The 16,257-nt window shown below is 39.6% G+C and overlaps 1 protein-coding gene across 1 annotated transcript in view; it reads left to right on the top strand.

Moving 5' to 3' along the window:
- The window catches only part of Tpgs2 (tubulin polyglutamylase complex subunit 2), a 39,936-nt gene extending 23,898 nt beyond the window's left edge, over positions 1-16,038 (top strand). The window contains exons 4-7 of the mRNA XM_005355729.3: positions 781-906; positions 12,222-12,335; positions 14,038-14,198; positions 15,499-16,038. Coding sequence (XP_005355786.1) covers positions 781-906; positions 12,222-12,335; positions 14,038-14,198; positions 15,499-15,735 — 638 coding nt within the window. The 3' untranslated portion in view covers positions 15,736-16,038. The remainder of the gene's footprint in view (positions 1-780; positions 907-12,221; positions 12,336-14,037; positions 14,199-15,498) is intronic.
- The last annotated feature ends 219 nt before the right edge of the window (positions 16,039-16,257 follow it).

The following is a 16,257-nucleotide window of genomic DNA, read 5'->3' on the forward strand; positions in this document are numbered from 1 at the left end:
ATAAATTTCATTTTCATTTCTATATAATATAAGGCAATGTGTAGTATGCTGTTTCTTAGTTATACCCTGTTCATAAAAGACCAGACCCAACAAACAAGAAGGGTGCTACGTTCTCTATATCAAGGGAAAATGACAAACGGAAGGAGAGCTATTTTCCATCATGATGGTTTATAATTTAAAAAAAAAAGTGTCTATTACATAAAGCCACGATTCCATTGGAAACTTTAGTTCTTACCAGGCAATGGTGGCATGTGCTTTAATCCCAGTACTCAGGGGACAGAAGCAGATGGATGTATGTGAGTTCAAGGCCACCTTGGTCTACAGAGTGAGTTCCAGGACAACCAAGAACATCTAAGGCTACAGAGAAACACTGTCTCCCACAAAACAAAAACAAATAAAAACAAACAAACAAACAAAAAGAAAGAAAGTAGTTCTGGCTAATATAAGGGAATTGAGTGAGAATATCTTTTAAGTCATTTAGTCTTCAGAGTTACTGAGTAAATTTTCTAGCCCTTGTGAATATCCCATTAAAAACTTTTCAACGGTGCCATAATAAACATGGTTAGAACTGCTCATCATCCTGGGAGCCCAGTTCCTCAGTTTGTTTGCATAAAAAGCTAGTGGGTGGGGCATATATAGTGAATGTTCCTCTTCTGTGACCCTCTCTCAGGCTCCTCAGCCATGGAGCCACTCTCAGTGGGTTTATTGGGTTAGCCAAGCAAAATCACTGATGGTCACCATTGTCTAACCTACCACTTGTCATTCTTTTTGTTCCCATAGAACACATCATTCCACTGGGAAGCATGGTGATTAATGGTATTTCAAAACTGACTCAGCTCATCCAGTCTTCTGTGTATTCACTTCCTAATGCACCAACTCTGGCAGACCTAGAGGACGATGATGAAGGTACCTGGTTAGAACTTAGCCCTCTTGGCTCACTTTTATGATACAGAGAACTATAGGAACATGCTGTAGAATTGTCTTCCACTAAACTGCAACTCTTTTCATCCATAGCTTCTGGAAATAAGATAGAAACAGAAGAAAACAAATATCAACAAACAAAAATTTCATGAAGGAAATTCTAGGGTTGTGTCTTTTATTTTTTTTTCTTGTACCCATTTTAGTGCCAGTGATGTAGTAATGGAGGCACTTAGTAAGTAGCTACTGCAGGAATCAGTGTTATGGATTAAAATTCACTCAATTCACAGGCCAGTCATGGTAGCACAGGCTTATAATGTCAGTACTTGGGAGACTGTAGCAGGAGAATCATGCATTTGAATTCAGCCAACTACATAGTGTGTCCATTTCTTTTTTTTTTTAATATTTATTTATTATGTATACAATATTCTGTCTGTGCATATGTCTGCAGGCCAGAAGAGGGCGCCAGACCTCATTGCAGATGGTTGGGAGCCACCATGTGGTTGCCGGGAATTGAACTCAGGGCCTTTGGAAGGGCAGGCAATGCTCTTAACCGCTGAGCCATCTCTCCAGCTCCCAGTGTGTCCATTTCTAAAACAATAGGATTCAAGAAATAGGGAAGTCTAAATACAGCTACTTTTCTCCCCATTCCGAGCTCTATTCACTTTGCCACTTGAGAATGAGATGGCTTACAGACCGAATAACTGGAAGAGACCAAGAGCAGAGGTGGCACGTAAGGAGTTCTTTAGTCAGAACTGTGTTTAACTGCTATGACAGAGTCAGTTTAGGTCACTGAGTTGGTGGTACTTTATAACCGAAGCCCTCACAAACAGTGGTTTTTCCTCCTCAGAGAGGAGAATGGAGACAAAGCTGGCAAAGCAAAATGTTTCCTTGATTGTAGGAATGAAGTCTTACACCTTATCGGGAGCAACAGTGCCTTAATGTATCAGTTTTCTATGCCTAACAGATTACCACAAATTTAATGAATTGAAACTACACAAATCCATTGTTGGTTTTGTTTATCAACAGTTTCCATGAGTTAAGAATTCACCTACAAGGTAGTTGAGTTCTCTTCTTAGCTAAACGCCCTGGCACTTTTTGATTAAAGTAGTCATATGGTTCTAATTGTGTGAGAAAAAAATAAGTTAACTATTTATTCATCTAAAGTAACAACAGAGAGAGTGGCTCTTGAAAAAAGTTATCTGGGAATGAATAGAATTCCAGTCTGGCTTGTGGTTATAACAGAGCCACAGGTATGCCCAGAAGAGTTCCAGGAAGAAGGGGCTTTGAAAGACAAAATGAAGTTCACATAAGTTGCCTTGAAACAGGTTGAAGGCCATTGCAGACTTGGTGTTAACCATTGATAGAGATAGCCATTGAAATTCTCTATTGAATTTTTGCAGTCTTAAAGAATTTATTTTTAAAAATTAATACAAAAAAATGTAATATACGTAAAATGAAGGGAGTGTGCAAATAAAGCATGCTTGAGATGCATGTAGATGGTATAAAAAGAACACCTTTGAATTTGAGGAAACCTTTTTAATAGTTTGTACCTCAGATACAAGCATAAGCTTCCCACTTCTTTATGACCTACCAACTCTAATTTGGGGTGGACATTGACTTAAGTAACTTTGATACAGTAAAGGAATAAAACACTATATTGGCATCTCCAGTCTAAAAGGGGAGGAAAAGGAAAAAACATAAAATGAGAAACATAATGGAATAAAATGAAATAGATCAATCATTGTAATAAGTAATACTAAATTGAATCTCCCTTTTGAAAAAATTCTATTAGACCAAAATAAAAAGCAGGACTTACCTGCATCCTACTTTTTAGGAGCACACTTAAACTGGTGAAGATACTTCCTCTTGAGGTAATGGCAAGTGGGTGATTGAGAACAGCCTTCCTGCTGAAGCTGCAAAGTGGGACAGCATTTAAAACTCATCTTCCTAAAAACATCTAAGAGCTACCAACGTGATGAAGAAAAACATCAAAGCAACGTCTGGAAGAAGCTAGAGAAGCTAAAGAATACTTACAGTGAAGACTGGCTTTGTCCAGGGTGCACTGTCCTTATTCACAAGAGACAGTATGCAACTGAAAAACTGAACATGTACCCATTACTGAGCCAAAGGAGAAGATGGATTTCAGGGCCTGTGAAAGATGGTCCCCATTAAAAACCACTCTACTCTTTGGGTTGGCACTGCAAAATGCTGTACCCAAGGAGGCAGCATGAACTAGAAGAAACAACTCTTCACATGGATTGAAGCTCAAGTGTGAGTCATCTGTATATTGAAGCAGCCAGAGAGTTCACAGAAAATGTTAAACCCCAAAATTATATTAAATTAATTCTAGTTTTTTCATTGAAATTAATGTTCTATTTAATATAATTGTATTTTGCAACGGATTTGTAATTTCTAAAAAAAAGTCACTTAATTCTACAATAAAAATTAATATTTCTGTTATCTAGAAGTCATCTCTCTGATCAGGTGTCACATAAACATGGTAAATGAGAAATGTGATTGTCAGTAAATGGGCCAACCTTTCTGTAGTTATTTTCTTTTTTGCTAACTTTTTTTTTATTAAAAATAGATTCTTCTCTCATACAATAATCCCAACTTCAGTTTCCACTCCTCCTGTTCCCCTCCCCCAATCTGCCTTCTCCTCAGATCCACTCACCTTCTTTTTCCTCATCAGAAAGGAGCAGGTCTCCAAGAGATGATGGTGAGACAGACAAGGTGAAAGCCCTCATACAGAGCTAGATAAGGCAACTCAATAGGAGGAAAAGAGACCCAGAAGCAAGCAAAATCGTCAGAGATACACCCACCTCCGTTGTTAGGTGTCTCACAGTAACACCAAACTAACAGCCATAACATAAACACAGGGGACCTGGTGCAAACCCATGTAGGCCCCATGCTTGTCATGTTATTTAGTCTTTGTGAGCCCTGCTTAGTTGATTTGGTGAACCATGTTCTCCCAGTGTCCTCCATCCCTGCTGACTCCTCTTCTGCAGGGTTTCCCTATCTCCAAAGGGACAGACCTGATGGAGGCCTCCAATTTAGACACTCTCTGCCACCTTACCCTCCCCTCCATGTAATATCTGACGATGGATCTCTGCATGTGCTCCCACCTGCTACTGGAGGAAACCTCTCTGATGACAACTGAACAAGGCACCAATCCTTGGTTTCTGGGCTATCCAGTCTCTGGTTCCGAGCTATCTAGGCAGTGTAGGGCATGTGTTCCCTCTCGTGGGGTGGGCCTCAAGTTAAAGCAAACAGTTGTTGGCTGCTCCCACATGTTCTGTGCCACCACCACACCAGCACATCTTGCAGGGAGGAGAGGTAGTAGATGGCGAGGTTTGTGGCTGGGTTGGTATCCAGGTTTCTCTTTGCACAGCCTACACAATACCTTCTCACACCACAGACACTAGAATGTAGGGGTGAAGGCTCCAAGCCCACACCAGCTCAACCTCTCTGTGTTCAGTGAGCTGAGTGCAAGTGTCCTTGCCGATGCCCCCAACCCACTATCAGTTTTAGAGGGTGACTTCTGTCCTAACATCAGCATGGTTTGTTTAGAGATCTTCACAGGACCTCCTCAGCCAACAACTCTACCAAATGGAAGCCTTGCCTGGCTATAAAATATGGCCAATTGAAATTCCATATCCTTGATTACTAGGTGTCTTCACTAAGATCAACCTCATAGGTTCCAGGAAGTTTTTACTGCACTAGGTATCTCTAGCACCCCCACAATGCCCCCAGTTCCAGCTGCCTCTCCCACACGCTCTCTCCCTCCATCCCCCAAACACACACACACACACACACACACACACACACACACAACTGACTCCCCCATGCTCCCATTCCCACTCATCCCGAGTCTGTCTTCAGAATCTGTTCTATTTCCCCTTCCCAGGGAGATTGATGATTTCCATATAGCTCTCCTCTCCAACCTGTCTGGGTCTATGGATTGTAGCTTAGTTATGATTTACTTAACAAATAATATTGTTTCTCTGATTCTGGGTTCATCTCACTCAGGACGATCTTTTCTAGTTATATCCATTTCCCTACAAGTCTCATGGTGCCATTTTTTAACAACTAAGTAATGCTCCATTGTGTAAATGTACTACAATCTCTTTATCCATTCTTTCCTTAAGGGAAATGTAGGCTTTTTCCAGTTTCTGACTATTATGAATAAAGTTATAGTGAACATAGTTAATCAAGTGTGCTTGTGGTAGATGGAGCATCTTTTGTATATATGCCCAGGAGTGGTATAGCTGGATCTTGAGGTGGGTTGATTTCCAATTTTCAGAGAAACCTCCACATTGATTTCCACAGTGGCTGTACAAGTTTGCACTCCCACCTGCAACAGCATAAGCTGTCACTTGGGTTATTGATCTTATCCATTCTAACAGGTGTGGGATGGAATCCTAAAGTAGTTTTGATTTACATTTTACTGATGGCTAAGGATGTTAAACATTTCTTTAGATGCTTCTCAGCCATTTGAGATTTCTCTGTTGAGAATTCTCTGTATTCCATTTTTAATTTGATTTTTTTAATATCTAGTTTCTTGAGGTTTTTTTTAATATTAGACCTCTATCAGATGTGGAACTGGTTAAATCTTTTCCCATTTCGTAGGTGCCTCTTTGTCCAGTTGATGGTGTCCTTTGCCCTGCAGAAATTTTTCAGTATCATGAGGTCCTATTTATTAATTGCTTATCTCAGTGTCTGTGCTATCCGTGTTCTGTTCAGAAAGTTGTCTCCTGTTCCAGCATGTTCAAGGCTGCTGCTCCCCACATTCTTTTCTATCAGTTGCAGTGTATCTGATTTTGTGTTGAGGTCTTTGATCCACTTGGACTTGAATTTGTACAGAGTGATAAATATGGACCTATTTGCATCCATCTACGTGCCAATATCCAGTTAGACGAGCACCATTTGTTGAAGTTTTTTTTTTTCCAGTGTGTATTTCTGACTTCTTTATCAAATATCAGGTGTCTGTAGATATGTGAACTTATTTCTGGGTCTTCGATTCAGGCCCATTGATCAACATGTCTGTTTTTATGTCAATACCATGTGGCTTTTATTACTATAGTTCTGTAGTACAACTTGAAATCAGAAATGGTGATACCTTTAGAAAGTGTCCTTGTGTTAGGATGTAGCTTCTTTTATTATACAGAATTGTTTTAGATATCCTAGGTTTTTTTGTTTTTCCATAAGAAGTTGAGAATTGTCCTTTCAAAGTCTGTAAAGACTTGTGTTGGAATTTTGACGGAGATTGCATTGAATCTGAAAATTGCTTTTGGTAAGATGGTCATTTTTTTTACTGTAATCCTAACAATTCATGAGCATGGGAGATCTTTCCATTTTCTGATTTCTCTAGTTTCTTTCTTCAGAGACTTGAAGTTTTTATCATATAAGTCTTTCACTTGCTTGGTTAGAGTTACACCAAGATATTTTATATTATTTGAGACTGTTGTGAAGTGTGTTGTTTCCCTGTTTCTTTCTTAGTTCCTTTTGTTTTTCATTTGTATATAGGGGAGCTACTGATTTTTGTCCAGTTAATCTTATAGCTAAGCACTTTACTGAACATGTTTACCACCTATTGTAACAGAAGGACCTGCTTAGTTGGGGTTTATGTCCTGCCCTGTTCCCACATATGGTAAGCCCCCAAAGAAAAATCACACAGAGGTCTCCATAAGTTATAAACTGATTGGCCCATGAGCTCAGGCTTCTTATTAGCTCTTGTAGCTTATATTAATCCATTATTGTTATCTGTGTTAGCAACATGGCTCAGTACCTTTTTCAGAGGGGCAAATCACAACCTGCTTCTTCGGTGGTCTGGGCAGGACTGGGGGTAATGGGCTTTCTCCCTCCTAGAATTCTCTTGTTCTCATCGTCCTGCCTCTACTTCCTGTCTGGATGACCCGCCTCTACTTCCTGCCTTGCCAATCAGCATTTATTTAAAATATGATTGACAGAATACAGACAATTCTCCTGCACCAACCTATAGGAGTTCCCTACAGAATTTTTAGGGTCATTTATGTATACTATCATATCATCTTAAAATAAAGATATTTTGGCTTCTTCCTTTCCAGTTTATATCCCCTTAACATCCTTTAGTTGTCTTACTGCTCTAGCTAAAATTTAAGTACAATATTGAATAGATATGGTGTGGACAGCCTTGTCTTGTTCCTGATTTTAGTGGAATTGCTTTAAGTTTCTCTCCATTTAATTTGATGTTGGTTATAGGCTTGCTGTAAATTGCCTTTATTATGTTTGGATATGTCCCTTGTATCCCTAATGTCTCCAAAACTTTATCATGAAGGGTTTTGGATTTTGTCGAAGGCTTTTTCAGCATCTAATGAAATGATCATGTGGGTTTTTTTTTTTTCAGTTTATTTATCTGGTGGATTACATTTTCTCATTTTCATATGTTGAGCCATCCCTGTGACTCTGTGGTGAAGCCTGCTTGATCATGGTGGATGATCTTTTTGACATTTCCTTGGATTCAGGTTAATAAGTGTTTTGTTAAGTATTTTTGCATCTATATTCATAAAAGAAATGTTCTGTAATTCTCTTTGTTGAGTCTTTATGTGGCTTGGGTGTCAGGGTGACAGTGGACTCATAAAATAAATTCTGTTCCTTCTGTTTCTATTTTGTTGAATGATTTGTATTGGCATTAACTCTTCTTTGAAAGTCTGCTAGAATTCTGCTAAAACCATCTGAACCTGGGGTGTGTTTTTTTTTGTTGTTTTGTTTTGTTTTAACTTGGGAAACTTTTAATGACTTACTCTGTTTCACTAGTGGTTATAGGCATGTTGAAGTTGTTTATCTGATTTTAACTTTGGTAAGTGGTACCTACCAAGAAAGTTATTTGTTTCTTTTAGATTTTCCAATTTAGAGAAGTATAGGTTTTTTAAGTATGTCCTTATGATTCTCCAGATTTCCTTAGTGTCCGTTATATCTCCCTTTTCATTTCTGATTTTATTAATTTGGATATTCCATCTTTTAGTTAGTTTGGATAAGGGTTTGTCTGTCCAAAAAAAAAAAAAAAAACCAAAAACCAACTCTTTGTTTCATTGATTCTTTCAGCATTCTTTTTTATAATTTCTTGACATCTGTTCATCTTGAGTGTGCTTACTTCTTTCTGTTCTAGAGCTTTCTGGTATACTGTTAGGTTGTTTATATGAGAGCTTGACAATCTTTTATTATGTGACCATTTCGTGCCATGAACTTTTAGTGCCACTTTTATACCCATAAATTTGGGTATGTTGTGTATTTATTTTCATTGAATTATAGAAAGTCTTTAATTTCTTTATTTCTGTCTTGAGCTATTTTTCGGTGAGTGGGAGTTATTCAGTTTCCATGAATTTGTAATCTTTCTGTTGTTTCTGTTGTTGTTGATGCCCAGTTTTAATCCTTGGTGATTTTATAGAATACAGGGAATTATTTCTACTTTCTTGTATCTGTTGAAACTTGCTTTTATGTCCTAATATGTGGTCAATTTTGGGGGAAGTCCCATGAGATGCTGAGAAGAAGGTGTATTCTTTTGTGTTTGAGTGAAATGTTCTGTAGTTATGTTCATTTGCTTTATGCTGTCAGTTAGTTGTAGCGTTTTTTCCATTTAGTTTTTGTCTAGATGACCTGTTCATTGATGAAAATGAAGTATTGCAGTCTCCCACTTTCAGTGTGTGAAGGTTAATGTGTGATTTAAGCTGTCATAGTTTTTCTTTTATAAAGGGGGGTACCCTTGTGTTTGGTGCATAGATAGTAAGAATTGAAATGTCATCTTGGTGAATTTTTCCTTTGATGAATATGTAATGTCCTTTTCTATCTCTTTTGATTGATTTGGTTTGAAATCTATTTTGTTGGCTATTAAGATTGCTACACCAGCTTGCTTCTTAGGTCTGTTTGCTTGGAATAATATCTTTTTCCAACCATATATTTTGAGGCATTGTTGATGTTGAGGTGTTTCTTGTATGTAACAAAAGAAAAGATCCTGTTTTCATATCCATTTAGTTATTCTGTGTCTTTTTATTGGGGAATTAAGGCCATTTATATTAAAGGATATCAACCAACAATGACTGTTAATTCCTGTTATTTTGTTGTTGTCTGTGGTGGTGGTCAGTGTGTGTGTGTGTGTGTGTGTGTGTGTGTGTGTGAGTGTGCGCATGCCTTCCTTCTTTTGGTTTTACTGATGTGAAATTATTTACTTCCTGCATTTTCATGTGTGCAGTTAACCTCATTGGTTTGAAATTTTTTTCCTTCTAGCACTTTGTGTAGGGCTGGGTGTGTAAATAGATATTGTTTAAATTTGACTTTATCATGGAATATCTTGTTTTCTCCATTTATGGAGACTGAACGTTTTCCTGGGTATAGTAACTAGGGCTGGTATCTGTGGTCTCCTAGAGTCTCCAGTACTATTGAGAAGTCAGGTGTATTTTTCTAATAGATCTGCCTTTATATGTTACTTGGTCTTTTTCACTTGTAGCTTTTAATATTCTTACTTTGTTCTGTATAGTTAGTGTTTTGATTATTATGAGGTGAAGGTGATGTGGGATTCCCCTCTGTATACTGTGAATACCATTGGTTAATAAAGGAACTGTCTTGGGCCTGTGCAGGGAATAGAGGTGGGCAGGGAAAACTAAGCTGAATACACGGAGTCAGAGAGAAACCATGTAGCCCCACCGGAGACAGACACTGGAACTTTACCCAGTAAGCCACAGCCTCATGGCTATACACAGATTACTAAAAATGGGTTAAATTGAGATATAAGAGTTAGCCAATAAAAAGCTAGACTTAATAGGCCAAGCAGTGATATAAATAATACAGTTTCTATGTGGTTATTTTGGTTCTGGGCAGCCGGGATGAACAAGTGGCCTCTTTATAACAGTGAGGGGACTTTTTTTTCTGGTCCAATCTATCTGGTATTCTGTATGCTGTTTGTACCTTTACAGGCTTCCCCTTCTCTTGGTTAGGATTTTTTTTTTCCTATGATTTTGTGGAAACTGTTTTCTTGGCCTTTGACTGGTATTCTTCTCCTTCTCTATTTCTATTAACTTGTAGGTTTGGTCTTTTCATGGTGTTCCAAATTTCCTGGATGTTTTGTTTCAGGAATTTTCTATTCTATCTTAAATACCTGATATTCTCTTCTCTTCTCTCTATCTTCTCTCTCTCTCTCTCTCTCTCTCTCTCTCTCTCTCTCTCTCTCTCTCATTGCAAGCAAGGAGAGGGGGCCCTTTGTTTGTCCCGTCCACCCGGCTAACTTACACCTGAAATAACCACACAGAAACTGTATTAATTAAAACATTGCTTGGCCCATCTCCATTAATCTGTGTATTGCCACGTGGCAGTGGCTTACCATGGCATCTAGGCATCTGGGTTTTGGGGTGATTGGTTTGTCTCAGTTTGATGAGAATTTTGTTCCTTGGTTTCTGTTTCCTCTCTGGAAACAGTAAAACAGGCTGAATGTTGCCTGTTTTACTGGCCTGCTCAGCTGGTGTGTGCATGGGGGATGGGAGGTCAGGAGGAGATGGTTTGAGGGATCCACAGGAAGCATCAATGAGATTGTGGTGGGGGCTACCACTGGTGTTCTGTTGCAGTGTAGTAGTGGGAGCAGCGGGGCTGCGTCTCACCACCCAGCTAGCTTTACCCGAAGTAATTACACAGAAACTGTATTCTTTTAAACACTGTTTTGCCCATTAGTTCCAGCCTCTTATTGGCTAGCTCTTACATATTGACCTAACCCGTTTCTAATAATCTGTGTAGCCCACGAGGTGGCTTACCAGGGAAGATCTTAACCTGCAGCTGTGTTGGGAGAATCATGGCGACTCTCTGACTCAGCTTCTTTCTCCCAGCATTCTGTTCTGTTTACTCCACCTACCTAAGGGTTGGCCTATCAAATGGGCCTAGGCAGTTTCTTTATTAATTAACCAATGAAAGCAACAGATTAGAAAGAAATCACTTCCACATCATTGCAGCTCTAGGGGCAACGCTGAGAATTGGTTCTGGGATAATAGAGCGAGTAGGGCGGGGGGGGGGAGGGGAGATCTGTGGACTGCCTGCCAGGTCTTCTAGCAGGTGTTGCCTATAGCTGGCCACCCGGGTTGAGGGCTGGGACATAGCAGTGTGACAGGAAGGGAAGGACTGATCCTAGGTTTATGGTCTCAGTATCCTGGCAAAAACAAAAATGCACTCCAAAAAAAAAAATGTACAATTAATTATGATGATTATAGTGTAACTTTGTAAAATATTCTAAAATCTATAAATTCTATATTTTATATAAGTGGTATGATAGATGAATTATAACCTAAATAAGCTTTCATATAAAAAGGAGGTGACATTACCCAATGCTTTGGATTTTTTTTTATAAGTAAGTTTTCAGAAAGTAAATTTTAATAAAAACTATGTAGATACCTGAAGAAATTCAACCCCATGAATAAGAACCAACCTAAATTATAAATAGCATGATGAACACTGAGGTTTCTCCCCAGTGTTGCTTCAAGGGAGGAACACACGATTGAGGCTGTAGACTTGGGACAGCATCCAAACACTAACCTTATGCTTCTGGTAACGGCAGAGGACAGTCCCACTGGTCCTAACTTCTTCATGTTTTCTTTTTTCTGGCGGGGTCTTGAACTTGTAAGTTATATAGCTGAGGTGACCCTGAACTCTTAATTCTCCTGCCTCCACCTCCCAAGTGCTAGTATTACAGGCTAAACCATCAGACCCAGCTTCTGCCTGAGAAATCCTAAAAGTAGGGCCAAAGTATTTGCTTCTAAGTAGTTTATCTGTGTCTAAGAACAAAGCTCAAGAATATTTATAGAAATAGAAAACATCTACCACTCAGTAATTTCTGGCATCTAATCATAGGTTACCAGTCAGGAAACTACAGTATTAATGGGGGAAATAGGTTAATTAGAACAAATCCAGAACTAACGCACATTTTGGAATCAGCACCAGAGGATAAGATGTATACATATCACTGGAAGGTGGAATAAGTTATGATTCATCCACCCCCGTAGACCATGCATCCCATTCTTAACACAGTAAACCTAGGAAAGGGAAGAGGCTTTCTTCAGCACCCCAACATTCATATTGCTCTGCCTTAATGTGGCTCCATTCAGTGTTCTGTCAGTTTCTATTGGTGATAAGAAGGCCTGATCCGTCAATGAATCTCACGGCATTTAGAGCATAGAAAATCTCACCATTTTTTCATCTTTGCACAATTATATATAATGCTGTGTAGTATAGTGCTGTATCTGTGTTGAGTTTGTTTGAACATTACTATTGATTTTCTGTGTTTACAGCCAATGAAGACCAGCCAGAGAAGCCTCACTTTGACAGTCGCAGTGTGATATTTGAACTGGATTCGTGCAACGGTAATGGGAAGGTTTGCCTCGTCTACAAACATGGGAAACCTGGTAAAGATCATTTCCAAAGCATGATTCTACAGTATGGGCGTGGTCTTCCCTGAACTTGCCTGTTAGCTATCAGTGAACAAAAAGCTTTCTGAGATGCTGTCATATCTCTTCTTTGTGCCAAGACTCAGCCCCTCTGATCCCCTCTGAACATCTCCTACTAAGCTAATTTCTATATTCCATCTCCTTGTGTGAGTCACTTTGAACAGTCCATGGGACACATGAGAAAAGCTTCAGCAACGACTCATTCTGTTCATATGGTTGTGCTTTTGATAAGCATTCAGGAAATGTGGTACCTTTTTTTAATACTTTTATATGTAAGCCAGTTAAGAGCAATAGAAATCTGAATTACTAGACCTCAAGTCCCCACATTGAAAAGCAAGAGAAAGCAGGGCTAAATGATAGTTACTGAGAGACTATGAACACCTAAACAGAAACCACTGCCTGCTCCTACAGACTGAATCTAGAGCTGATCACATTTAAGCGCTCTTCTTACCTCGTTCTGGTGATGTGAAGAGGCATAAAGATTAGACATTACCTCTGGGGAGAAGAGATTGTTTCCAGGTAAAGCTGCTGTAGAGAAAGACCTGGAGATGCATTGTAAACAATGATTGAAATTAGATATGAGGAAGGAGTGAAAGGGATAACAAATCAGAGGAACGGATGGCTAGAAGCCATTATCATGAAGAAGTTCAACTGATTTGTGGTAATGACAGTTCTCTTTGAATGAGCTTAAGTGATTAGCCTGTGCTCATCTCATTCAAAAGAGATGTAGCCACTTCCTCTCATACAGAGCTTGGCAGGCTTTCCTCTCTGAGCAAAAAGGTCTGGACAGTCTAGAAGACTAAAGAGTTGTTCGAGGCTGGTTAGGAGAGTGGCAAGGTTCAAATGAAAATGGTCAGGTAGTTTTGGAGAAGGAAGAGAGTAGGTGGGAAACACCTAGGGGAAGATGTTACTGCTTTCTAGAAAGCTAATGAGCCAGAATAATGGTGACAGAGCTAAAGGTGACAGAAATGGAAGGTCACAGATGGATATAAGATAGGAGCTGGCGTAATAGTGCCTGGGTTAGCTGACCTAGGATAGGATATCATATGAGCGGGATTGCAGGAGTGAGATGGTATAGACCAGTGCTTCTGACCCCTTTGGTAGTCAAACGACCTTTCACAGGGATCACCTCAAATAATCAGAAAACATAGATAGTTACATTATGATTCATAACAATAGCAACAAAAATAATTTTATGGCTGGAGTTCACCAACATGAGGAACTGTATTAAAGGGTGACAGCATTGGGAAAGTTGAGAACCACTAGTATAGACTCTTTTACATTGGATTTTTGTTATTATTTGCTTTCAAAGCACTTTTGATTAGAGACCTCTTTTTTAAAAGATTGATCCTTACAGTTTCTTTCCATCAAAAAAGGAGGGAGTGCTGAGTCCACACGGAACAGAAGCGTCTACTGAGATAGCCTTAATGAAATGCCTCATGGTCAAAGCCATTGTGTGATCAATCGGGAATCCATGAGTATCAGATTAATGAGAAAAAGCAGCCATGAAAGAGCAGAACTGGGGTCATAGAAGGAGAAAGAGTTTTATTTTGTGCTTTAAAACCTTTCTATTGTGAGTTTCCCTTAACTTTCAATGTATATTGACATTTTAGCTAAAAGGAAAAACATAAAGCTGTCCCTTTCTTCTTATACTGTTTAGGATTAGCTCATGACACTGAGATCTGGTTCCTGGACAGAGCATTATACTGGCATTTTCTCACAGATACCTTTACTGCCTATTACCGCCTGCTCATCACCCACCTGGGCCTGCCCCAGTGGCAATATGCCTTCACCAGCTATGGCATTAGCCCACAGGCCAAGGTAAGGAGAGACTACCACCATCCCAAAATCTGTTGTGTATCAAGAATTTCCTGTGAAAGTGTTACATTCCAAAATCCATCCGCAGTAATAGATGAAGGGGTGGAACCCAGATTTTCAGTAAGCAGTACTTCCATTGTTGGCTGATAGCCTCACATGATTTGCATCTAATTAAGTAATCAGGATCAACTGGAGTGTTATTTTTAATTAAATGTCACTGAGGGCTTGGGTCCAGATAACTGTTTTTTGATTAACAATACAAACCCTTAGAAGGATTAACAAGTTTCTACTTGCCCTCTGCTCCTGGTATACATCTTCATTGGCAGGCACAGCTGTCAGTATGTATGCCCTCCTTGAGAGACTCATTACATGTAAAGTATTAATGCATGGGGTTTGTTGGTGGTGGTGGTTTTGTTTGTTTGTTTTGGGTTTTTTTTTTAAATCTTTGTGCTAACACAAATGTGGCAATTCTGCACTTTTATCTTTTCACTTAGCATCCCATATGGGTACATATAGAACTATCTTCTGCATACAGACTGGGCATCATTTCAAACAGGGATGCCAGGCTTATACAGCCTGCCCTGAAAATACCAAGTGGTGGCTAGAAATTTTTAGTGGAATGAACTGGTTTTGTCTAAAGAAAAGTCATAGTGATTTTTTATAGGACTTAATTAGCAAAAAATTAGAGACTGCATTCCTCTGCAGTTTTAATAGATATGGGCTCATTCTTTTCCTATTTTCATAAGAACAGCTTCTATGCAATCAGTGCTGTGAAGTGTTTGGGTCAAACAGTGGCACAAAAGAAAAAGAAAATGTGGCTGTCCTTTTTTCGATGGCTTTCTGAGCAACTGCAGGTCTAGAGCACCAGCGCACAGCTTCCCATATGGAAGTTCTGCACGCACCTCTGCCACACCCCCTGGACTTTCCATGGTGGGCACTGTCTGCTTTGATGGCAAGTGGAGGACGTTGTCCCCTGCTGAGCTCAGTAGTTCTCATACTGCACTGGATATGCTTGACCAGGAGCTGAGGGGATCTTTCATCACTTACTGTTAGTTTTTAAGGCAGTTTTTCATTTAAAAAAAAAAAGTATAAAATCAGCATTCCGTCACTGGATATGTAGACCAGAAATGTATTAGATTTTATAGCTTTTTGAATTTTGAAATAATCACATATACTTTACCAGCTGACAGTTAAAAAAAAATGTGGGTTAGTGATGGTCAGTTTGTAATGTCTGTCCTATGTGTCCCTGCTCTCGGCCCATTTCCCCTTCAGGCTGTGACTCTTTCTCACTTCTGCCTTACAGCAATGGTTCAGTATGTACAAACCCATCACCTACAACAACACAAGCCTGCTCACAGAAGAGACCGACTCCTTTGTGAATAAGCTGGACCCCAGCAAAGTGTTCAAGAGCAAGAACAAGATCTTAATCCCCAAAAAGAAAGGGCCTGTGCAGCCTGCCAGTGGCCAGAAAGGACCCGGGCCCTTAGCTCCTCCTTCTGCTAAACCTTCCTCTGGCTCTGGAAACCCTGCCCGAAAATAAACATTCCATCAGCTTCACAGCAGTGCTATCAATGCACAGATGCCCTGGGGTGGCCCCATCCACAGGCACTTTGTAACTGCAGGCGTTCTCCTGGGGACCAGAGCCTTATCCAGGAGTTGGGAAGACCACATAAATTCTCCCCAGGAGTCCTTTCCTCCACAGGTTGTGCCAACCCCATCTCCAAAACCAGCTAAGACTTTCAGGTGTATCTAGAGATGTTTTGTTTTGTTTTTACATTTATACCCAATTCTTAATGTCTTAGCAGTAATTAGGTCCTCCCAAATAAACCCATGGCTCAACTCATCATCATCATCAGTAACAACTAGTCATGTGACCATCTCAGTTATGAAAATTTTATACCCTCAGCTTCATTAGCCACATTTCGATTATGCACGTGATAGTGGATTCCATATGGGATAGCATGGAGACGGGGAGCATTTCTGTCCTGGAAATGTTGCATGTGAACACTTTCATACTGTCAATGCATAATGTTAATACCTTAGCTTTAGAGGCTGTATGTTT

This window comes from Microtus ochrogaster, chromosome 18 (genome assembly GCF_000317375.1).
Source record: "Microtus ochrogaster isolate Prairie Vole_2 chromosome 18, MicOch1.0, whole genome shotgun sequence".
In the NCBI taxonomy this organism is placed as follows: Eukaryota; Metazoa; Chordata; class Mammalia; order Rodentia; family Cricetidae; genus Microtus; species Microtus ochrogaster.